The 26,270-nt window shown below is 34.9% G+C and overlaps 1 protein-coding gene across 6 annotated transcripts; it reads right to left on the bottom strand.

Annotated features, from left to right (window-relative positions):
- RBM39 (RNA binding motif protein 39) lies at window positions 1-26,270 on the bottom strand. Of its 6 annotated transcripts, none has more exons than XM_055436493.2 (17): window positions 25,954-26,269; window positions 25,273-25,336; window positions 23,485-23,534; window positions 19,008-19,202; window positions 16,433-16,498; window positions 16,283-16,336; window positions 14,056-14,173; window positions 13,558-13,710; window positions 11,292-11,429; window positions 9,031-9,096; window positions 7,955-8,159; window positions 7,343-7,420; window positions 3,632-3,664; window positions 1,380-1,461; window positions 839-944; window positions 339-417; window positions 1-254 (listed from the first exon to the last, which is right to left on the bottom strand). In XM_055436493.2, the coding sequence occupies exons 2-17, from the start codon at window positions 25,321-25,323 to the stop codon at window positions 154-156; spliced, it is 1,575 nt and encodes a 524-aa protein (XP_055292468.1). In that variant the 5' UTR covers window positions 25,324-25,336; window positions 25,954-26,269; the 3' UTR covers window positions 1-153. The 6 variants fall into 6 exon arrangements, with proteins under 6 accessions (XP_055292468.1, XP_055292446.1, XP_088699950.1 ...); XM_055436471.2 differs by having other exon boundaries at window positions 3,632-3,682; window positions 25,954-26,268; XM_088843824.1 differs by having other exon boundaries at window positions 3,632-3,682; window positions 19,008-19,199; window positions 23,481-23,534; window positions 25,954-26,266.

Genomic DNA, 26,270 nt, shown 5'->3' with positions numbered 1-26,270 from the left:
TTCCTGTTAACATTTTTATTTTTCCAAGGTAACAGGAATTGTATACAAATGACAGTAGACCCCTTGCCTCTTTATTTATCTAAATAAAAGATAACTCAAGATGAATTCTCAAGAAAGAAAAAAAGCTATGTACATAAAGGACTATATTTTCCTTCATCGTCTACTTGGAACCAGTAGTTGTGTTGCTGTCATAGAATCAGGGAAGAGGTTGTGATAAGTTGGAAGAGGTACATATGCTGCTGTTATCATTTTACCTGTTGAAAGAAATAGATATGATGGTTAGCATCTTCACTTAGACTGTCAAAAAAAAAATCACTCAGAAAAAAGGTCACACTCACCCGCAAACCACCTGCCATGCAACGCATTGACAGCAGCAATGGCTGCAGCAATTGATGGGCACTTCACATACACATTGCCCTAAAATACAACAAAAAAGATTTAACGTGTTGTGATATATACAACATGGATACCAAGAGAATTATTCAAATTGACTGTACAAAAACTGCTCCATAACCATATAATTGCTCCACTAGTTAATATGTACCTAGAAATTTACTGAAAATAGTTTATTATCCACAAAACTAGCCGTGTTACTACCATCTATGATTTGAAAGCAGCTGAAGTACCAAAGCAGCAAAGTACCAGATTTCATGGCAAACTTTGAACACAAACCAGCAACACTATGTGATGACCTGGTCTAATCTTCAATTATTTGAAAACTGTTTTTATTGTGGAGTGAGTATATTTAGTCAGTATGTTTTCAGGATACTAGTGAGCTTAAAACCACAACACAAGTATGTTTGAAAATTAAGACACAAGAAAGTAACAGTAAAAATACCTGAGCTGAATTTTTGTCAACATAAATATGAATAACTCCTCCATGTTTATTACATTCTTCAATCACATCATCTTTAATCTCTGTATCCCATCCAACTTCTTCTTCTCTGTAATGAAATATTAAGTCCATTAGAACAACTCAAACTGATAAAATGATACAATATATATTCTAACCTATTTAAAAAATCTGTAACTTAAAAATCATGGGCCTTTTAAAATGGCTAACTGACATCTTTCGAAAGATACTTATACCAAGTTTATCATCATTTCATAGGATTAGGAACACTATCCTGTTAATACAAATAAACACTGATACAAACTTCACAGAAAAACTACTAGGTATAAATGGAAAACAAATCTGCAAAGTTTTCAACTGAATTCCAACCTTACTAACACATTCAAGGGAAATAGTAATGTGCATAAAAATAACAGCAGTGAAATGATCAGAATTGTAGTAATACTTGAACTATGAAATATGTTGAAACACCCTAAGTTAAAGATAATTTAAGACTCTTTGAACTTGACCAAAGTAAATTACTTACGTTTGAGGATTAAACATGTTAGAGAGTTGGAAACATTGTGTTGCCAGAGGTTGAACAGAGGCAGCTGCAGCTAACGCTGAAGCTAAAAAAAAAAAAAACCCAAAAAACAGAAATTAGTTTCATGGAAAATGCATCAGAGTATATCCCTATGAATAAAACAAAACCAAATATAAACCACTGGATCCAAGTGAAAATAGGGCCATCAGTTCATTTACTAATTCCCCATATTTGATAAATGCTATCAAATAACAACATATATAACAATGTTCTAGTTGCCAGAAAGCAGAGGCAACTTAGTATTTGAGATAACTGATCTTGAATAAATTGGGAGTTTTATATCTTTATAAGGGAAATTAAACCTCAAGTGTAGTGAATATTCATTCAGTTAGACAAATATCAATACAGTTCAAGGAAATAGTATTGATTTTGTAGGATTGTTAAGAGTTTATACTCAGGGGTGATGAAAACAGAATCTTTAAAATCCTGACTAAATCGAAACAAAAATTTTGTTAGGTTATCCGCCCACGAATATATAATCATATATTTTCTCATAAATATACAAATATACATTTCTTATAAATATATAAAAAAGGATGACATTTTACATAAAAATCATCCAAGTATTTAAAAATTATTAAAGATTTAATCTTAGGGCTATAAAACCTACCACAACAAAGTCTCAGAGTCTAATTTTTAAAATACTTGAAACACTAAAAAGAGTACGTACTGATACTAATATTTAGGAGCAAATTTAAACCAATATTGGTTTTAATTTTGAAGTGATAGCATTTTCTAAGCCATTTGCTCCATTGCTTTTACATGACTTAAAAAACATTACCAGTAGCTGATACAGAACTCACCGTAATCATAATATTTGATCAAATTTCATTCCAATACATAACAAAAATAAACAAAGCTACGGATAAAACAGTACATTAGAAATTATGGTACTTAAAATGAACAATAACCTGAGAAGTATCATAAATATTCCATTGAATAAAAATTAGGGCTGTGCATGAATACATCACAAAAAAGATTTCTTGTAGAACAACAAGTGCTTTTCGCTTCTTTATGGTTTATTTTGATAAACAAGTTATTTGTCTTTCGTAAAACTATGAAAATAAAAATGCTGAAATAACATCAAATTCTACTGGAGAAATTTAAAAAAGGAAGTGTGCCTGTATTACAATTAAAAAAAAAAAAGCCCACTGTGTACCTTATCATAAACCAAAGTAGTATGCTTGGAAAAAATACTACAAGGTCATTATAGACTATCAATATTGAAAAATATTAGAAAATTAATGATGCAAATATTCCAGTTCAGCCTAGATGAATGCAGAACACAACGAATTCAGCATAGAAAGAAATAGCTAAGGAAAACCCACCAGTTCTACTTTCAAAAATCTGTTAGGAAAAAAAAAGATTGAATACAATTGTCTCATTTGCCAAAAAAATAAAGATACACATTCAATTCCTGACTGTCAAGTAATAAGGATAGACCTTTATAATACAGATTTACTCAGAAGACTTTAAAGTATATCCTGTAAGATACCAAATTACTGCAACAGAATGCTCTATAAAATGGCACAATTTACTTGATAATTAAAGACCAAGAAAAAAACAGGTTATTTTATAAACTGTTTCAATCTCTGAAATCTGCATGCAACTTAGTTCTGGATAATCTTCTCATTGCTTGGTACTATTTATAGTAATGGAATAAACAACAAATGATGCAACAAAATTAAAACTCTCATTCTTTAAAATGATACCAGATAATTCTTAAGATTAAATTCAAAATTGGGAGTTAATAGGAAGTTGCATCCTGTCAGTGATTTGTTAGAGCAAATCATTGGAGTTAAGTTTTTCCTGACCTTAATAAATCCAGACTCCCTGTCTACTTAAATGACAAGTTTCATTGTCTGGTATCTATATAAAACTTATAATCAGAATGCAAAGATAAGCATACAAAGCTGAAAAAAAGTAAGCAAGCTACAGCAAAAAGAAAAAAAAAATGGCATGGACATTTACCATCTTTATCCATGTAACTGTAATGATGCATATTAGGCCTTTTTTGTATGAATTACCAGATAGCTTATGGTTAATTACACTGTATGTCATTCTGACAAAATTGGGCCAAAAAGACAAACTACAATAATAATGATATATACATATACACACAAGTATGTCTTATACTACATTTATATCCATTTCAAAAACAAACAAAAAAGTAACAAATAAAAAACTCAACTCACCTTCAGTCTGTTGGGAAAGTCTTGTTTGCAAATCTATAACAAAAGAGAATTCTACAGCTCAGTGCAGGAACAATGAAGAGCCTCAACTAACAGGGTAAATGTCAGGAGAGCATTAATAAAAGAGGACTATGGTAGCAGGGTTTATCAAAATGAACTTATAGTAAAACCTGGCAGCCAAACCTCCTTCCCCATTCCTCATTGACAAGGCTTTGGGGCCTTTTTCTTTTCCTCTTATCCTAGGAAACTTAATTATGCCTTTCTCTTCCAAGTCCTATAACTCTTTCACATCTCAATGGATTCCACTATACTACTATTCATTTGGGAATAATGGGAAATGGGGAAAGGGAAGCACACCGGTCAGAAAATGCATGAAAACCCTGATCTTGAGAATTCAATTCCAAGTACTTGGGTTATTCAACTTTTTATTATTCTGTCATTGTCGGTAAGCATTTTACATTTAAAAGTTACTAGTAAAAGAATAAATACTGCAACAGTAAATGTCAAACACTGTCAATAAGTAGTGACACTACTCTAACCATATGTACATACTATTTTTTAAGTCCTTTTAAGCTTTAAATTGTCGTGTCCAGCCTAGAAGGTGATAGTTTTGTTAGTTCTGGTTTCCTAGCCTATTTTGGAAATTTAATGAGGCATGAATGAAATCTAGTTAGATTTACTATAATCTATGTATTACTAGAAAAGTTTAAGCATCTAGTCTCTATCAAAAATGAACAGAATAGTGATTTCTACTAATATAGTTTCTCATATATAATCATTAAAATTCTACATGAGAAGGCAAATTAAGAGAAAGCTGCAGCTTTCTTAATTTCAAATGAAAACAGAAATATGAATAGTAAACAAAATGTCATAAAGCTATCTCTTTAAGTTTAAAATAATACAACAAAGAAACTGGACTCTGTTACCTAATTTTCAATAACGTGACTCAATTGCATACTTTATTACTGTCTGGGTTTCTTGCTGAGTATAGAAAATCATAAAACGTGGGCAAAAATGAAAACGGATCAGCAGCCCAAGTCATACAGGGATATAAGAATACCTGGGTCCTAGGTGCTCAAAATTGGCATCTCAGGGAGTTGAAGAAATGTAACTGGTGTATACTGAAGGAACTTGAAGATATGACCATAGGAACATTGTCAATAAACTTTAAATTTTAACACAATTTGTTTTTTTTCCTAAAATGGGAAAAAATGTATAAGCATCAGAAATCCATGCTATATTCAGTGTATATAAATCAAAATTTCAAAAATGATTCTTCAGGTCATTTGTAACCAGTTAGGAAACAAAGCATGGGTTTCATAAAAATAAGAAATTATCTTAGAAAATAGCTATTAAACTTTCAGAACAAAGACATGTTGATATAGTGTGATGGGCCACTCTTGGTTTCAAAAAACAGCTTTAAAGAACTTAGGGGGCCAAGGCCCTCAAATACATTAACATTCAGTGATTTAATACCGAATGCGTAAGATTTTAATGACAGGAGAAACATACCCAGTTATGCAAATATGTGATTACTAATTCAGAACAGCAATTTATGGGAAGTTTTAAGAAAACACAATCATTTATCAATAAACAATGGGCTTCCCTGGTGGCTCAGCTGATAAAGAATCTATCAGCAATGCAGGAAACCTGGGTTCAATCCCCGGATTGGGAAGATACCCCGGAGGAGGGCATGGCAACCCACTCCAGTATTCTTGCCTGGAAAATCTCATGGACAGAGGAGCCTGGCAGGCTACATACAGTCCATGGGGTCACAACAGTCTGACATGACTGAGCAACTAAGCACAGCACATCAATAAACAATAAAAAGTGGGGGTGGGGGGTGGGAATATAACAAATAGGTAACTACGGCTATTTTAAGCAACCCATACAGATGTTTAGCATTATCAGCCTTAATGTAAACTACACAATAAATGTGCCCAGGCAAGTGTAATCATTCACCAGGAAAAGAACTGAGGGAAGTAACGATGTCCACAACACAGAAAATATATAATTAGGAAAGATACTGTTAACAAACCAAATCTATATACTTGATACAGCACCCAGGATACAAGGTAAGATTGTTTAAAAATGAATTGTGTGTCTTTGTATTAAATCCCTAAAGGTATCAGCCTCTATCGAAAAACCAAGACTATGGTAAATAATCAAGCATTTTTCTAAATCATTGAAACAATGACCTAACAATGGGAAGCAATAGGAGGACACACGTTTTCAGAAAACAGTAACGGAAAACCAGAGACTACGATGCATTTTTGTAGTGATGGGTTTCTTTAGTATCTTCAATTACACTAGGTGGAATTCAGTGACTACATGTTCACTGTAAAGAAATGGAATGACTAATAATTGTTCAAAAAGTCAAAACGAAACAATACAGGAAAACCTGGAGTCACCAAATGACTCATAATTACAGAAATACTTAAGAGTTGCAATTTTTCTTATGTGGATACACTAGCATGGTTGTTTGAAGAACTTTACCTATCGGATTTCAAAATTTAAGTCAGTTTGAAAGGAATCATGAGATGCTGAAGAAAAAACAAGCTCTCAAATATTCAACTAAAAAAAGGAAAACACAGAAGCACCCACAATAAATAATAACATAAAAGCAGAAATGATTTTCTCCTTTAATTAATGGGTTCTCAATTGAAAAGGAAATCATGAAGCAACCACATGGAACTTTTCCTATATTCAGATGTGGTACCACGATCCTATATATTTTACATATTGACAGTCTCACTTTATAGCTAGATAAGATCATAGGACCAATGTGTAACGGAAAATCACAATACTTTCTTAGATTAGTGTCTGTCATCTGAAGTCCAATACAATGGTTTACTCTCATATATTCTGCAAGTAAGTCTTCCAACATTGAAATTTAATGCTATCTTAGCTAATAGATTTGGGTTAATTTCAAGTAACTGAGCCACAAAAAGAGAAAAAACAAAGTGTTCATAAACTAAGCCCATGGTTACATAATTGTAACAAACCATCAATTCAACTCATTCTTCCTTCCCCTCACCTCTCCAGGAACTTCATTCTGTAATTCAAAATCTCAAAATACAGTTGGCCTGCAAATTTAAGGAATTAGGGACACCAACTATCTGAGTAACTTAAAATACATATGTAACTTTTATTTGGCTCTCCATATCCTTGGTCCTTCCAAAATCATGGATTTAACAACCACAAACCATATGGTGAAGTAGTATTTACTATTGAAAATAAAGGCACGTCTAAATAACCCTTGCAGTTCAAACCTGTGTTGTTCAAGAGTCAATTGTAGTTAAGTTCTAATTAGAAAAGCAGTTTTCTCTGCACTCAATTATTTAAAATAAAGCTTCATTTAGAGGCCTTTAAAATAAAACTTTCTAATCTCAAACATTACAAAAGGTTTTTCCTTTGTAACAATAGGAGCTTCCTGGTCTTCAATAAAAGTGACACACTTAAAGATTTAACAATTCACATCACTTTCAACTAAAAAACAATCTGATATACAGGGTTCAATAATACCCTGACAGTTTATTATGATCAGTCTGTCCTATATCACCATTTCCTTACATTAACTCTTGAAATTTGTAAGTTAAAAAAGTACTTGATGAATTGAATTCTCAGTAAGTCCTTTTAAATGCAAAAATTTGGAAAATTTTCGAATTAGGTGAAAAAAACAATGATTTCAAATAGAAAAGATTCAATTCCTACCTGCCACAGCACCAAATGCTAAAGAGCCGCTCATTTGCAAAGCTTGCTGTGCTGCTGGTGGGATTTGCAAACCTGTACCTGTAAAAGAATAGGTCTTAATGTTCCTGCTTTGTTAAGAGTGGGAAAATCCTAGTTTTCTGATTGCTTAATACCAAAGTCAATTTTTAAAAATTACAGTGGGCCTTTGGTAGCCAGGTGGTAAGATCCCCTTGGTTGTCAAACTCCACAAATGCTGAAGTCCCACATATAAAGAGGTGTGGTACAGTTTGCCCTCCTTACTCAAGGATACTGAACCTACAGATACAGAAGGTCAACTGTACAAGCAGGACATAGAGTAAACGCTACAACCAAAGTATGACGATATAAATTATTATAGAAAACAAAAGGAATCCTGTAACATGTGCTGTGGCATTCAAAAAGCACCATCATAAAGTAGATTCCATTAAAACTTAAAGGCAAAGGATTTCGCCTATGAAACCATGTGTGCTGCTCAAGGAAAACAGTCAATCTCAAAATAAGAAAAAATCATTTTCCATTTGTTTGCATGCTTTTCCAGTTGTTTGCACAGTTATGTTTCTCGTTACCATATTCACAACAGTAGGATAAACTTACCCTCTGCAAGTCTTGCCATTAACTGGAGACGACCAGTTGTTCCCAAGTCAATTCCAGTCCTTTCCAGTTCATCACTGTCCAAAAATGAGCTAGCACTGGAAGCATCAGTACGTTCAGTAACATGACCAACTTTCATGGGCCTTCCTGCTAGCTCAAATCCATTAAGTTGTTCCAAAGCTTTCTTGGCACATTCTGAATCAGAAAACTATATAATTGAGAGGGGGATAAAAGATAATTACTTATATGCAAGGCAAAGAAACCTTAACTTAATAATGCTAGTATATTCAATAATTACATCTGGAAGGATAAGAATAACAAGCTCAAGCTTTACATAATGTAATCAATGTAACCTAAATGTAAACTAAAGCATCAGTACAGAATAGGTTTAAACTGTACTTGAATTTGGATGTAAGATCCAATTGTAATTTCTTGATAAAATCTGGGATCTCTGTTTTTAAAATTTTGTCTATAAAGGTGGCAATGGTGAGAAGTATTTATATTTTAAACTAAAAATGTGTTTCCAGTACTTTCCAGGGATAAACGGTAATTTGAAAAATTGCTATCATGTAATTGGATTGCATCATGAACTAATGTACAAACTAAATGAACTACCTACAAGTATGAGTTTAGTTTTAAAAGAACATCTCCATTCACAATTATTCCAGCTGCCACTTCATACCCTATCAAGGACAGGGTTTCAATGGTCAGCTACTTAAGGCAATCCTGGTCATGGTATGTCAAACCACATTATGTCCATAATAAAAAGTAAAAATGAATTCCAAAAGACTTTAATGCAACTAATATCTTGGGTCACACAAGTCAAACTGAAGAAGTGATTGCCTTCAATTAAAACAAATTGTCCATAAACAAGAAGATAGCAAAATACTTGGAATTTTGCATTTGGGAGGATAGTTTCAGCTACTAAAAATTGGCCACTAACAGAAAACTAATTTAAACCACTTGAAAATATTAACTTTATCCCTTCCCCACTATGAATAACTAATCAAGTTTTACACTATGCTACTCAGATTAATAAAAAGTTCAAGTCATTATGTTAATCATGGTTAACTGCTTACAGTAATAAATCCATATCCCTTGGATCGACCTGTTTCACTATCCATCATGAGCTGGATACTTTCAATCTAAAAATGAAAATCACAATTATTATTTATGCAAGTGAAAAGGAGGGGCAAAAAATTTCTTGAAGTACAATTTTAAACTGTCTCCCCCTGAAAGAAATTGAAAACATATAAAAATCCCTCATGCCCAGAGTATCTTCTCTCTACAGCCTGGGAACATACTAAGCAGGGGAACAACCTTAATCTTTCGCCAAAAAAAAAAAACCACAATCTGAAATTCTTTATAGAATATGTTAAAAAACCAAATCAACATGTTTCTTTCACATTATGCTAAAATATACCAAACATTAATATGCAATTATGCCAGACATAATAAACTACCCAAAATGTTGGATTAAAAATAACTGGATGTGGTTGAGTTTGTACAACTCTGTGAATCTGCTATAAAGCAGTGATTGTGTTATTGCAAAGGAAGGAATTGTAGTTACATCACAATATTGCACCAAAGCGAGCCACACAGAGGAAGCATGAAAAGTTTAAATACAGCACCCATATATTTTATTTATGTATCTGTTGTTTCAAGAACATATTAGTTTTGTAATGATTCATGTAATTATGATTTGTGCACAATTACCATATTTCCAATAAATAGAAACTACCCACAAAAATCAACAGCCAAATGTTCTCATTATTAACACTTAAAATAATTTCCGTTCCGTTCCGTCGCTCAGTCGTGTCCGACTCTTTGCGACCCCATGGACTGTAGCCTACCAGGCTTCTCCGTCCATGGGATTCTCCAGGCAAGAATACTGGAGTGGGTTACCGTTTCCTTCTCCAGGGAATCTTCCCGACCCAGGGATCGAACCCGGGTCTCCCGCATTGGAGGCAGACGCTTTAACCTCTGAGCCACCAATAATTTAGGGATTCCCAATTCAGGCTTTACCTGGTCTCAGGTGGCAAAAAAACGTGCCTGCAATTCAGGAGACCAGGGCTCCACCTGGGTCAGGAAGATCTCCCAGAGAAGGGGATGGCTACACACTCCAGTATTCTTGCCTGGAGAATCCCATGGCCAGAGTACCCTGGCACGTTACAGTCCATGGAGGTGCAAAGAGTCAGACACAACTAAGTGACTGACACTTTGTCTATTTTTTTTCAAAACAATTTAACAAAGGAGTTGAGTGGGATAGCAAAAGAGAACAATGAAATAGATATCCAAAAGCAATAAAGATTAAGTAGCAGATAAAGTACAGCAGGATTGAGATTTTTATTCATGGCCACACAAAAAGTTTAATCCAGAGCAGCCAGATAGTTCAGTGGGAAATAATCTGCCTGCCAAATAACAGAGGTGGGTTCAATTCCTGGGTTGGGAGGATCCCCTGGAGGAGGAAATGGCAACCCACTCCAATCTTTTTGTCTGGGAAAACCCATGCACTGAGAGGAACCTGGTGGGCTACAGTCTATGGTGTCACAGACTCAGACACGACTTGGTGACTAATCCACCACCACCACCACACCACAGCCTACTGATAACATTTATTCTAAACATTCTTCTAAAATGAGGAGAACTACACTTATCCTGGTGATTATTCTGATAAATATATAGAAATATCAAAAAAGTCTATGTTGTGTACCAGGAAAATAGTGTTGCAGTTTAATTGTACTTAAAAAACAAACTCATGGAAAAATAACATTACATCTGTGGCTAACAGAGGTGTGGGTGGAGAAGAGTTAAAGTAGTCATAAGGTACAAACTTCCAGTTTTAAGTTCTAGAAATGAAATGTCTGATTATTTATACAGCTGTATGTCATAAACTAAGGCTCAAGAGTAAAGCTTAGAATAAGTCAAAAGTAAGGCTTAGAGTTCTCATCACAGAGAAAAAATTTTGTTATCTATTTCTTTAATATTCTATCTGGATGAGATGATAGATATTCACTGCACTTATTACAGTACTAATTTCATGATATAAGTCAAATTATTTCATTGTACAGCTGAAGCTTATATAGTGCTATGCTGCAATTATATTATACACTCCTAAACTTTCAGTAAGAAAAGTATCCCAAAATAAACCAAGGGGGGGAAAATCTCTTGCTCCAATATACATTTTATCATTCAGGTTGACTTTTAAAAAATTCTAATAGAACCACTCCCTCCCATCTTAACATTAATGTCTTAGAAACATCACAAAGCAGATAAATTATGCAGCTACATTTGTTTCAAGAACCTATTTAGGATCCACTTAAAAAAACTTGAGACTTACCCTTCCAAATGGCTCAAAAATCCCTCGAAGCATATCTTCAGTTATGTTAAAGTGTAACGAGCCCACATAAAGCCTCATAGGTCCAGCACTTCCCTTTTGTAGATTGTTTGCCATTGCTGCAGCTCTGTTTTTTTCTGCCTACAAGTTAGATAAGACAAAATGCACATCAGTTTACAATAAATAAGTACCATTTTGAACAGAGTAAATCCCACTCACATCTTAGGTTTGCTTAATGACAACTGACACCAAATTACGCTGTGTTAAGTCATACATAAAAGGACAAATACTGTATGATTCCACCTCATATGCCTGTCAGTACTGGCACTGACTGAATGGTACACCTAAAATGGTTCCAAAGACAAATTTTTAAATTAAAATTTTAGATTTTACTGTATTTTCCAGTAAAATTTTTAGATTTAAAAGCATATACAAAACTGATAAAGCAGCATCTTGGTATCAGATGTACTAAATGTAGAAATGTAAGATTACTTCCTGGAACTAAATATACTCATTCACTAAAATGTGTTCTCAGGATCACTGTTACTCAATATACAGTATACCCATGGCTATCCATCTTAAAGAACTTATGCAATATAAATCAAACCAAGTACACCATTCAGTTCAGCAGACATTTTTCTCCTATCAAGTCCTTCTCAAATGAAACGGTTCTCAATTTACATTCTAACACAAACTCCTTTAACAAACTGGGGCACCATAGGAGGTTAAAATTAAATGAACTCAAAATCTCATTTATAAATTTGATTCTTCTCAGCCCTTTGCCAGGACAAACTACACACTATTATAAGGTTTGTCCTCCGTCACATGAAATGAATTGAACAATGATACCCACAGCCTGCTCCTTAACATTAACTATCTGAGCCACCAGGGAAGCCCTGGGCTCCTACTGTTTGCCTATCTATAATCAAACGGTACTCAACAATGTTGCTGCTGCTAAGTCACTTCAGTCGTGTCCGACTCTGTGTGACCCCATAGACGGAAGCCCACCAGGCTCCCCCGTCCCTGGGATTCTCCAGGCAAGAACACTGGAGTGGGTTGCCATTTCCTTCTCCAATGTGTGAAAGTCAAAAGTGAAAGTGAAGTTGCTCAGTCGTGTCCGACCCTTAGCGACCCCACGGACCGCAGCCTACCAGGCTCCTCCATCCATGGGATTTTCTAGGCAAGAGTACTGGAGTGGCTTGCCATTGCCTTCTCCGACTCAACAATGTTACATACTCCTAAAACGTTAGATAGACGGCAGTAATTTGAACAAATTTTGAGTTTGTTAACAGTGAAAACTGCAATTTCACTTCACATTTGGTTAAATCTTGTGCCTTATTTTATAGTTAGGCTTTTAAAAGCTTCTGATGAGCAACCAGATTTTTCAGAAGTTATGTGAAGTAGTTATTTCAGGGGTCTGAAAAGGAATGAGCATAACTATACTGTTATCTCATATTGCTCAGAAAATAATTTTTAAATGCTTGGGAATTCCCTGGTGGTCTAGCAGTTAGGATTTGAGTGTTTTCAGTGCCAGGGCCCAGGTTCAATCCCTGGCTGGGGAACGTAGATTCCATAAACCATGCAATGAGGCCAAAAAGAGATCTTTTAAGATCTATATTCTCCATTTTAAAAAGCTAAGCTATCTGGTAGTCACAGAAACTAACTTGTTTCTTGTATAAATAGGTACTGATGATAAATCCTAAAAGTATTTTCATATGAGATACTCAGTAGTGATGTATTCCAATTTTTCCACATCTAAGTGAACTAAAATATTAACCCTTATTTCATTTTTCCAAAGGCAGCACTAAATTATTGTGAAGAATCAGCAAAGAGAAATTAAATAGTAATTTAGATTATCTTAAAAGACATTTTTTTCAAAATTAGTCTGAAACATCTTGCTTTCAAATGGTAGAATTTCATAAAAATTGTGAAAATATATTAAAAATGTGAAAAACATTCCATTTGAAAGATAGAAAGGGGAAAACATTTTCTTAGATGCTTCTATCCCCAAGTAAGTCATCACAAATCAATAAAATTCTAAAACAAGTTCAATTCTTCAGCATGAAATAAATATTTACAACAGGAGAAGAGAATTTTGAGAATACAAATATATCAAAGGAATCAACTTTTTTTGTTTTTAAAAGCTGTCCTGAGAACATCTAACTCAAGGTAGTAAGGGGTGATTTTGTAAGGCTCAAGGCACTAAAATACTAAGCAACAGCTGGTTTCTAGCACTATCAATGCTCGAATTCTTAAAACAGGAAGTTACCTGTGATGCTTGTACTATGATCGGCACTCCTAAAACCCGCTGACCAGTTAATCCTATTGCTAGAGGCACTGAGCTAACATCAACAAACTCCACATAAGCAATTCCTTTGGAACGTCTTGAATTTCTGTCAGAAATCATCCTCACATCACGAACCTAAAAAGAAAACATACACTTAACACACCGTTCTGTTTATGCAACCATTCACAGTAAGTATAATCATTTCAAAAGACAAGAGGCACATAATATTATGAAGCAAGCAATTTAAAAGATTTCTTAAAATAGGCAAATTTGTAGGCTCAATTCATTTATCAAAATACATCAATTTCCAAAAATAAAAATAAATTCCCTAACTAAATTCCACCAAACATATTTATTTATTTATTTATTTTTTTACAAATTTGGTTTAAATTTTTTTTCTCATTTCATGTCATACTGACAATTATTAAACTGCGGCTTGCAACTTCTACTTGAATTAGCTCCATAGATAAGCTTAATTACCTTCCCAACTGTAGAGAAAAACTCTTCCAAGTCCCTTGGCCGAATTCTTGCTGCCAGCTGCATGCAGAAAACAGTCCTTGCATCTCTTTCCTCAGGAGTGAGATTATCAATAGGTTCCCTAACAGGAGTAAAGAGTATAGAATTAACTTTATAACTTCTTTCAAAGTAACATTTAATACATATTTTTAGTAAACAGAATAAACTTTCCTGAAACAAGTCTGTCACTACTCCCAAGCCCATTTTCACTACGATATATATAAAATGCTCATAAAATACTTCAATGTGACCAAAATGCTTTCAACATAATGAGTTTCTAAAGTTTCTTCTGATATTATCTTACATTATCAGGACCAAAGTCCATTGGTCTTTCAATCTTACAAATGTTATTCTCTCCAGGATAATAAATGGCCAATCAGAAGCCCAAGAGTTTGACATTCACAATTAATAACCCCTGACTAGACACAAATGTTGAACTGGTCCAAACTAGCAGAAAGGACATTTCCCCAAAAAGAAATCATAAAGTAAAACTTAGTTTCATAATCACAAACAATAACTTGAAAGTAAACCCCAAATGATGAAAACTATTTGACTCTTTGTGAGTTGGACTATAAAGAAAGCTAAGCGCTTAAGAACTGATGCTTTTGAACTGTGGTGTTGGAGAAGACTCTTGAGAGTCCCTTGAACTGCAAGATCAAAGATTCAATCCTAATGGAAATCAGTCCTGAATATTCATTAGAAGGACTGACACTGAAGCTCTAATACTTTGGCCACCTGATGGAAAGAACTGACTCATTGGATAAGACCCTGATTCTGGGAAAGACTGAAGGCGGGAGAAGGGGACGATAGAGGATGAGATGGTTGGATGGAATCACCGACTAGATGAACAGGAGTTTGATTGAGATAGCTCCACAAGTTGATGGACACCGCTGAGTGGCTGAATTGAACTGATTCTGACCCTTAAGAATTTTATTTCACAAACTCAGATAGTCATAAAGAATAGTGAGGTAGCTGTTTACTAGAATTAGATTGGTCTTACTAAGACTACAAATTCAGTACCTGAAAAAAATACATGATACTTTTTATAGCAGAGAGACATTAACAATGAGCAAATCAAAAGTTAAAAGCAGGAGGTATGGAGACAAGTAACAGTGGGATTTAATTTACTCATGTTCACAAATGTTTACATTTCTAAATTTACTGAGCAAACTTAAATGCCCAATAAGTGAGAAAAGTAAAAGAACATAGTAGATGAAGTTTAACATCATGAAAGTCAAAGAAAAATAACAATGTCCACTACTAAAATTATCTATTATAAAATTTCACTATGATTAAGGTTTTAATCCTTAAACATATAAGCATAAATATGCTCTTTCTTAACGATGTTCTGACATTCTAAAGAAGTATTTTTGAAACACTCCACCTACAAACCTCAGGTAGATCCCTTGGGAAACCCACAGTTATTTTAAACCTATTACTATAAAAGAGAGATACAAAGCCGACTAGAATGAGAACTAAAAATGAGTCTTCTCGCAAGAGAAAACTAAGTATTAAAAGAGTAAAAACTCTGTATTTGTTACAGAAACCCTTTGAAATCATTAAGGCTATCACTTAAATCCTAGAATTAGAATATGCCAAGTAACAAGATACTTAGTTAAAAGACACCCTTTAAGGGAAACCAGAAGTAAAAAACGATGCTATCATGTAAAATGTTCCTTGAACCAAAATTGGTAGATTGGATTAGGTCAGTCTTACCTTCATTTAAGAGAAAAATACCTCACAGAAACAGTCAAAAACAGTAAAAAGCACAAGTCAATTCAGTTAAGAGTTTGGAGATTAAACACTTCTCTCAAGTAAAGGGAGACAAATGATAAAACTCATGACTATTTTCACTATTTTCCCACAGGAAGTTATTTGAAAAACTCATTATTTCCAAAGGTAAATCAAGTCTGAAGTTTCCAACAGCTACCATTAAAAAAATTTTAGTTACTATAAAGAGCAATAAAAGCACATGGAAGATCTACAATTAAAGTGGTCATTTTTGCTCCATTCTTCTTAGATACAAGTTACTGAAAACTTGGCAATTCACATTAATAACACTATGACTGCAAAAAGAATAAAGATTTAATATGATCCAAGTTAGTCAATGTCATTAAATTTTGCAGTAGCATAAATTGTAAAAACTTTACAAAAGCTAAAAATGCAAAATAAAAGAAATGGAGACAATTACCTCACAGGGCTCTTGTCTTTTCTGAATGGACTTTTGCTTCGAGAACGTCGTCTGCTGCAAAGTTAAAAAATTTCAAAAGTTACCCAAACAAGTACACCACATTAGTTCCTTGAAAAACAATTTAAACAATTCAGAAGTATGTTTAAAAACCTTAATTTGATGCTATGAGGCAACCCAATCTTTCCTCGGATGGCACTGTTAAATTTTGGTCCGGAGCTAAAAAGGAAACACAAAATTACACTAGTTACAGGGTTAGGGTCTTGCTAAGATCGCGTTCATGCGCTCTCCAGCAAGTTTAACATTGTTTAGGCCGTTTGTTTTCCACCTCAGTTATGAAGAGGAAATAAAAGACTTTCTTTTCAACTCTATCCCAGGCAAACTGTTCTTACAGTTATCCATCCTGGACCACTGAGAGGTGCCAAGACCAAAGGTTACAGCCTCAAAATTTTTAATATTCTGAAAATGCTTAAATTTTCAGTCTAGTTTTCTTTGATTACATATTTATGAGTACATTCCTGAGGTTTGGGGGTTGGGGGAAGCACATATAGTGAAAATTATCCTGAACTTCCCTCACACCAGGAATAAGTGTAATTAACAACTTGGTGTGCATCTCTGCAGATCCTTCCTCAGGAATATACATGTTTATATATACATACATATACAACATTCATATGTTTTGAATAACTTTTTTTGGCCATGTTGCATGGTTTGTGGGATCATAGTTCCCTGTCCAGAAATTGAACCCAGGCCACAGGCAGTAAAAGTGCACAGTCCTAACTACTGGACTGTCAGGGAATTCCCTTGAGAAGCTTCTTTTAAAAAATAGGGGACTAAATCTTTACATTCAGTTCCAATTTTTCCATTTAACTGTTAAGTCTCCAAAACTGCATATAAGCATATTTAAGCATGTCATACACTTCAGTTCTTGGTGACAAAACAGTCAGTACTAAAGATGTGAAGGAAGTTCATCAACCCCTCAGGAAAATTTCTTTTCAGGACTTGATTATATCCCAAGTGTGTTTTTCAAAGCTTTACTCTGTAATTTGAAACACTCTAAAAAGGCCCAGTATTTTATAGCCTTTTTATTTTGAAAGACCAAACTAACTTGAAAGGTCAGGTCAGATGTCTCTTAGTGCTCATCCTGCTATCCTTTATCAGATGGGTAGCAAAATGAAAATACATGGCGGTCCTCAATTTACATTGAGATTTGTTGTCATGGACTCTACATGTACCTATTACACCCAAGAAGTCCCAAATAAAACTGTATTAAACAGGTCCTTTGCAAATCACACTAAAAGTGACAATTAAACATATACATTTACTGGTTAAGGAAGTCTATAAGCTATTTTCTTTCTTTCCCTTTTAATTGTAAAAGTTCCAATTACTGTCTTGGTAGTTAAAAATCACCTGAAACCAAACAAAAGAACCAAGTCAATTATAAGTCAGACCAGAATCACAGGCTGACTTTTAAGTATCCATCACTTATGAGAAATAACAGTATTCAGAATTATTAATCTTCCCCCCCAATATTAAGTTCATTCTGGTAGAAAAGAATGAAGTAAATTTTTATAAACTGGCAAAAAGCAAAGTATTTTCCCAAAAGAGCACTTAAAATTAAAACAACACTGTGGTCCTTTTTAAACTGTTACAAAGTTTGTAAAATAATCAGCTAACAGGACCTTGGAGAACAAGGAGTGGAATCCTTTTCATTGAAGAACCAGAATCAGAACTCTAAAGTGTTAACTAACTTGATCTGCTTCAAGTAATAACAAAACATTTCATCAACAGCACTAAGTATTGTGGGTGCTTTAATTTCCATCCTCTTCTCATTCAAAGCTTATACCAGTAGTTATACCTCCTTCTTAAAATATGAGAAAACTAAAGCTTAAGAATTCTTCTTAACCAAGTGAAAAAGCTAAGGCTCTGATCCAGAACTCTCTTTGAATTCAATCAAATTCAATTAAAACTTAATTTTAATATAGTCTATCTTTTACAATATATTTATTAATAAGAATGAACATCATAAAGCACTAGGGACTGTTAAGATTCAATCCCTGCTTAAGAGTTGTAAGGCTCTTTACAAAGTTATTCATACAGTTTAGCTTTTTAAAAATAACTATAATGAAACATTTCCAACTGGATCAAATAACCACACCCAAATTTCCAGTGCTTTAACCTTCAAGAGCACTTTTACTGCATTCTTGCTATTAAAATACCTTTAAGATGTGTGATGAGCGTCCCCCCACTAATATAAAAAAGCATACACAAAATTCACAATTAGTCTGTCACTTAAGCTGAAAACAGCCAGACAAGATTGTTAACTAATTACGTATGTGACTAATTATATATAATTTGTATCCAACTGAGTTTTAAATTTTTAAATAACATGTTCAGTAGAGAATACTGTTAATAGCTTACAGACTTTACGCTTTCACTTATTTGGCACTGCAATATCAAAATCTTTTGCAAAAGCACTTCAGTGCTTTAGCTTGGAATGGCACACAGTTAAAATACTTTTAGATGGCAGTAACAGAAAATGTTCTGTATGCCTAATAAAACCAGTATTATCTGCCCACACACTGTATTTTCTACTGGATTTTTTGATGCAAAAATCCTTATGTAATAGTGAAAAATAAAATTCCACAATTCAAATCACTCTGGTTACATTGCTATCTGGATACCCAGAGAAATCTCTCAAACCAGTATTATAATTATAGTTACATACTAAGGACTTCTGTAGCGGCCTCTGAATCTGCGATCTCGACTTCTTGACCGGCTCCGTCTCCTTTCTTTGCTTCTACTTCGCTTCCTTTCACGGCTTTTGCTCTTTTTCCTTTCTCTATCTCTACTTCGCTTCCGTTCCTTACTTTTGCTTCTTTTTCGTTCATGACTACGACTTCTGCTCTTGCTTTTTTTCCTCCTGAGAAGAAAAAAGCCACCATCATCTTGCTGATTTAAGAATCTGCCAAGATATACTTCCCTTTATGGTTAGAAACATTTTTGTATAATTATTTTGCTATTTTTACTATCATACAATGATACGTAATAATCACTTATGGAAAAATAATTCCCAGGTAAGGTAAACAACACCCCACCTTTGCCTTCTACTACTGAGAATCAGCAGTCAGCTGATAATGAATCATTTGAGAGACAGAAAGATACTATAACGATATTTTTTGCGAGTCAGCTACAGCTTTAACAAGGAGAGGACTTGCTGGTAGGTATAAAGCAAAATCTGAACTTTTCAACAGAAAAGTCCGATCATGTAACTGGCCAACCAAGTATTACTGTAATTCACAAAATATGAAGTCAAAGTTAACAACAGAATACTTTTACATCAAGTATTAGTGCTGGATCATACATAAAAATTGTCATTAACCCACTAATTTCCCTTTAAGTAAAGCCTATTTTGACCCAGTTTGCACATATGAGTATTTTATACTTTCAAAGGGCCATCCAAGCATCACTATTTTGGAGTTCATGGGCAAAATTGTTACATATAATGATAAATGACAAACTAACACAGTAAAATGCACTCTGACACTCCTAGACTTTAATGTGACCATTTTAAATAATTTCTTTTTAAAGTTACGTGAGTACACCAGATACTGGAGCATGCCATTTTTATGCCAGTTTATACAAGCCTGTGGGATACAATCAACAAGAATCAATACCTTTATAAATTTTTATAAATTTTCAAACTCTGAAAGGTAAAAAAGCCAGTCAGTATTATCTTTTCCTGTTCATTTCTGTATTCCTCACAGCATACCACCCATCTATTTCATACCTCTGTCATCACCTAAATTTTAGAGGTGCCTTCAGATATTTCAATATAAATTGAAAGACATTTCAAATTAAACTTATCCACTTAAAGGTCATTTTGTAGTGGCAAGAAGATTAAACACTGTGACAACTACATCATTTGGAAATTTAACTATTTAGTCCTTAGCAAAGCAAGCTTATTAGCACAACGAGCAACTGAAGTCTGCCTCAGAGAACCTGTAAAGCAGGTCATCTTAGAGTGCATTGAAAATAGAAAATGAAGACACCCACCTTCTGGAATCTTGAAACCCACACTCCAATCACAAGGAGATGTAGAGCTTTCCAAGGAGGCAGAAACTTTGTCTAAAATTTCAAGATAATCCACCTGACTGTCAGAAATGTATATGCTAGGTAGCACATGACAGAAAATTAGGCTACACTCATTACTTTTATAGACGTTATCAAAGCAATGCCCCAGAAGGGCAACAGATAACATTCCATCTTTGTTGCCTAAAAACCTGAAACTATCTCTTAAAGAATTCTGTGAGAGAGCTACCAAAAATCCTAATCAAGTAGGGGACAAAGTTAACACTCCATCCCTCACAAAAAGGACAAAGATTTGCTCTGCTCATAGATGGCCCAATGCAGAGGCAGCCAACCTTCCAATTTACCTCTTTTTAGGCCCAAAATTTATTGTGCCAAAGGAAAAGGACTCAAAAATTGAAGAGCTAATTTCAACTTAAAAGTCTTCCTAGGACTTATCATAAATGAGCCCCCACGCACATCTGAAGGCAACCCCAGACAGGTAAAAAGACAGCAACATACTAAGACATTCAGAAATATAATCCTCTTTATGAAAGCCCAGACAAAAATTTAAGGGTGCAAGAAAGCAGAATACTTCTCTACAATAAAATGAAGCTTCAAAGAACATTTATTAAGTTAACTAAAGAAGGGTTATCAAAATCCACACTAATAGTCAAATCCTGTTACAACTTAAAAGGGACTTTCCAAAGTCTTTAGTGGCAGTGGAATTTTGTACTGAACATCATTGAAGTAAATGGTCCACTGGGCTGGGCCTTTGGACTTTTTGGTTATATGGTCTCTGCTGTAAAGGTGTTTTGCTATAACTGGATTTGACCTCTTCCATGTAAGAAGATCTAAATATTAAATGCAAAGTACTCTGGAAAATAAGAAAAAAAATAGAAAAGTCATTTATTCCAAAATTTATAGATAATCCACACCACAGTAGCCAATATATTTCAACTGTGTCATTTTTTTTTTTTCTAATCCTTTTTGAGTAATTCCAGAAGAGCTGAATGGATGCTGGTTGAGACTTTGCAAAACTGGTTATACTAATAATACTCCCACGAAGGCAAGCTCCGGTACTCAAAAAGGCATACTTTGAGGTCTTGCCAAGTTCAGGGATATAGCTTTTCAGAAAGACTAACAGATAAACAATTTGTGTTAAGCTTATTACCTGAAATCAATTGAGTGTATGTACTGAGAATTATACTGTTTTTTAGAAGAAAACATTTACTAGTCAGTCAACTCTCGATTTCTCAGAATGTGCCTTTTCTTACTACCTTAAAACTACATCCCAATACCCAAAGGCTTTCAGAGAACAATGAAGTTTCAGAATGAAAAATCTGGAAACACGGCACTTTCCTTTGGTTAAGAGAATGTATTCACACTAAAGACTAATCCACAGGACATTCTGCTTTATAATTTATAACTAAACAAAAATTTTCTTCTAGGTAACTTTCAAATTAATTTGAAAGATTAATTCCCTTCGGGAAAAACAAGGGAGTCGGTTTCAACTGAGGATGAGCAGTCGGACAGAAATAATTTGTACATTTAAAAAGAAACCAGATGACAACTGAAGTTTTGTAAATATTCTTCCCTTAAAGACTCCTATGGCCAATTAAAGAAAATTGTCCATTCTTCTATTTAGTCTTGTAAGACTTCACATTTTATATAAAAGCCACTAAGCACCAGTCATTGAGAGCTTGATGCTCAATTTCCTTGTAAAAGTTTGGTAGTCTTTGGTTGCAGGAAGATAACAGGTAAAGATGGTATTAGTAGCAAGACATCTAAAGTTGTTACAACAAAGAAAGCAGGTACACTAACAATGTCTTCATTACAGATGAGATCTTTATTGGTCCAGTAGACATGTTATCTAGAGACTGGGTAATTTCAATTTATATGGATACCCCTCCCTACCTTTTAATTGCAGAATTGTAAATCAGAACTGTTAATTAGGAAACATACTTTGGTAAAAGGTATAAAATCAAAGGACACTAAACCATGCAATGACTGGTTGGCTGACTGCCTCAAACTATAACAATTCAAGACTAAATCCAACTCAATACCCATAACATGTGATTCGTGAAGAGTGATAAAAGACTCCCACCCATGCAGAAAAAATATAGGAAATATCCTACAAATTTTACCATTTTGATCAATTTCTACAATACTCTAGGGGGTAAGAATACTGGTGCAGCAAAGCCTGAACAATCCAGTCTAGACAATCTCAACTATTTTATGAAATTTCATTAACCTACCTTACAAACTTCTTGTGAGATATTGAGGTGGTATATTATAAAACCACATTACCATCATTTTTTGTTATCTATTATGAGGTCATGAATGTAACAAAACATTTGAACATGACATCACAAAAGCTAATAAAACATCTTAATGCTTATGATATAGAACATGTCATGTTATCATTTACTTTAGAGCTAAAGAAAACTCAATAGGATCAAATCTTATAAAGTGCATTTGGTTTATAGTATTATTTAGATTTCACACTGTATTCTGTACTCATCTGTCACTGAGTTCCTATTAAGGGTTAGTTATTTGCACAAATAACATGTATAATTTTCTGCAATTTCATTCTATTAACTCTATCAGTTTAAAAAAGCTTAAGACAATGAAAGCCGTGTAAGAACATTAAGAAGTACTAAAGTATGCAAAACATTACAAAAAGAATCTTAAAGCATCAAGTAGCATGAATAATTCACAGCTCTGACTCCTTCAGTAATTTAGGGCAAAATACATTTCCCACAGTTATCACCTTCTTTCTAACCCATCTTCAGTGGATATAATAGCTTTATTGATGACATTAAGTAATAAATATTAAGCCAAAGTTAACAAATTTTAGACAAGTTTGAATATAAGAGCTCATCCAGATTGTCATGGATGGACTTGGGAGGGGAAGGTGTCCAATGACACCAATTCCTGAAATCTAAGGAAAGAGTCCACAGTTTTACATCCTCAAATAGTGTCTCTTCCCAAAAGAACCCACTTTTCTAAAACAGGCAAAGAAAAGCTTCAGGAGAGAACCTAGGTGTGACACTTTAACCACAGGGGTACAACTTAAAAGTCTCAATCATGTACAGCACCTCCCCCCCCAACCCAGGTCCCTTCTTGAAACTTACTTTTTGCTACGTTCTTCATGGCCGTTAGCACTGCTCAACTTGTTCTCATCCTAAGCAGGGTTGATAGAAGAACATCATGAGGACGAAGTGGTAACATTTCAAGTTGTCAAAGGGTAAAGGGAATAGGAATAAGAAAATACAAAACAATTTTAAAACTAATTACTTATTTATAGTTTAACATGGAAGGCTATAAAAAAATTTAGATGGATGTATGTTTAACCACTTTGTTGCTTACAAATTAAGTCATCAAGATACAAAAATAAAAATGCATATTAACATGTTAAATTTTCTTATATAGATATTAAGTTATCCAGATTTACAGTGTTGAAGTGGTTAAATAGAATTTCTATAAAACATGAATGAAGTCCTGTTTTGAGTTTTATTCCATGTGCTATGGCCCCTTTGATCAGTACCATGGCTCTATTTCTGCCTAAGCCCCAAGTGGCCATGCTAGCAGCCAGCCACTATCGATTTCCTGTGACCGATGCCATTCCTGAGATCTTCGCCCATTTCCGTTGGAGGGTTGGGACTGTAAGAGCTTGATGCCACCTCTGTCACACATCTCGCCCTGAAGCAAACAGGGATTCACACTGCTTTAGTAATGTTGACTCCCAAGAACCCAAGAAAGTCAATTAATAATCCACCAGTCCTACTTCCATACCTGTTTACATGGAATTACATCCATGTTAAACTAAGACAGAATCTTAACATTAAAATAGAAAGTAGAGCTTCAAGAATCTAAGTATTACAAACTAAGTACACTATTCAAAGCTTTAAAGAATTCATCCAAATTGGTACCACATGGTCGAGCTATACACTCCAAAACAAATGTATTATTTTTAAAAGGTTTAGCGAAATGTTTATTTTCAAGTTTGATCACATCAGCTATAGGAGTATAAGTGCTAACTTACAAAGCTTACAGTTTGTGACATCAGTGATAACGCATGCATACTGCTATTTTCACCACCAACTGGTGGTGAAAGAATGAAAAGACACTTTACTTTTACTGTGATACTGAAATGGATCTACGTTACTAGCCAAAATAACTCCTTTGTAGTTTTTAGTGTGAAATATTATGGCAGGGAGGAATTAAAAATAAAACAATATGGAGAACAGTTAAACAGTCATCAAGTGACTCTAAGTTGTGATATTGCCTCTTTTGGCTTTAAGAAATTTTTTCTGTTCAGGGATCCAAGAATTTTAGTAATTTTTAACTGAGCAGCAGATCATCACCTGCCTGTTTTAATATTTACTATCACCAGTCTTATGTATAGGATAAATTTTAAATCTCACCCATTTCTTCTTGTAAGACTTGTCTTATTTAAAGATTTGCTTGCCACAGACTGGTTATGCTTTGTTATTCTTGGACCCCTGCTGTTTTCCCAAACCACTACATTCACCTTTTTGCTATACCAAACTGGAGCTGGTAATTCTTAGTTGAGTCATTTTACCTAGGGGACCACGGTACAGCGATAAGTCACTCAATTACTACCTTATGATTGACAGTTCACACTGGAATCAAAGGTGAATTCATGGGAGTAGAGGTGAGATATCGTTAGGCAAGTCTACAAAGAGAGATAGATGGGCATTTATTCATCACGCTGAAGTGAAACTACTGCACAATATTATTACATCAATAGCATATATTTACTTTTGTAAGTTACACGTAATGCATCTCTGATAAGGTAAATCAAGAGGGCTCCGGGGAGGTTAGTTTACATTTCAGCAGTAGTTTCGTGAATAATGCTAAATTAAGAAATAGATAAACCTCACCGACTTTTTTCTCACCTTCTTGTAAGGAGCCTCAAGCATTGCTTCAATATCAATATCGTCTGCCATTTTCTCTAAACGACTAGGTAAAAAGCAAGAATGAAAATTTGGTGAGTAAACAATTTTAAATTGTGCTAAATTTCCTTTTTAACGGACATATTCCAAAACCTCAGAGAGGTCCCACAGAATGACTAAAGCGGGACCACTTTAGTAGGCTTGGCAATTAAATCTAAAATGTCCCCAACATCAAACACGCTAAACAGATCAAGTACTCTATTTTTAAAAAGCCTACAGCGCCTCAAAAAACAGAACCCGAGAATCTCAAGCCAAAGCACCGCTTTCGCGCAAAACCCCGCGCTGCCATTTTAGGGGCAAAGGGAAACTCCCTCGGCTGGGAGGGGTTGTGTGCCATGGCAGCGTTCGGCTGGCGCCATGTTGGAAGGTCGCGGTCGGTCCGGGCCTCGAAGGGACAAGTCGCCATCTGCCCGAAGCCTCTGTGGAGCCCACGCCACCCGAAAATCCTAAAAAATATTCGACTGGAAAAGGGTGCGGTCGTCGAAAAGACGACGATTTCTAGAAAACCTTCCCCCCCGCCCCCAAACCGGTCGCTTAAAATCGCCTAACGAGTGCCCCTCAACCCAGAAAGAACCAAACCTCAAAGAAGCCCTGAAAATACGTGGGTTTGCGATGCATCCTCACCTGTGCGGGCTTTCCGGGTCCCTGCGGTGCTCGTATTCGTAAAGAGGGGGGCTGTGGTTGCCGCCGCTGTTGCTACTGTTAAGCCGCTAGGCCCAGGCCGCGGTACCACCCAGCCCGAATTTCGGGCTCACAGGGCGGACAGGCCCAAGCGAATCTAAAAGAGACAATGGGATTAGAGGAGCCCGCGCGGGAGTTCAGGACGGCGGCTTCGGCAGCTCAGGATCCACCCCTCCGACAGTGTCGGCAAGCTCTCTGAAATGGCGGCCGCAGCTTCCCCGTACTCACAGTCACCAACACACATACACACACACAAACAC

This window comes from Moschus berezovskii, chromosome 15, assembly GCF_049115385.1.
Source record: "Moschus berezovskii isolate FMDL1 chromosome 15, NW_MosBer_1.0, whole genome shotgun sequence".
Lineage (NCBI taxonomy): Eukaryota > Metazoa > Chordata > Mammalia > Artiodactyla > Moschidae > Moschus > Moschus berezovskii.
The sequence above is the reverse complement of the archived record's forward strand: the minus strand, read 5'-3'. Positions and strand labels throughout refer to the sequence as shown.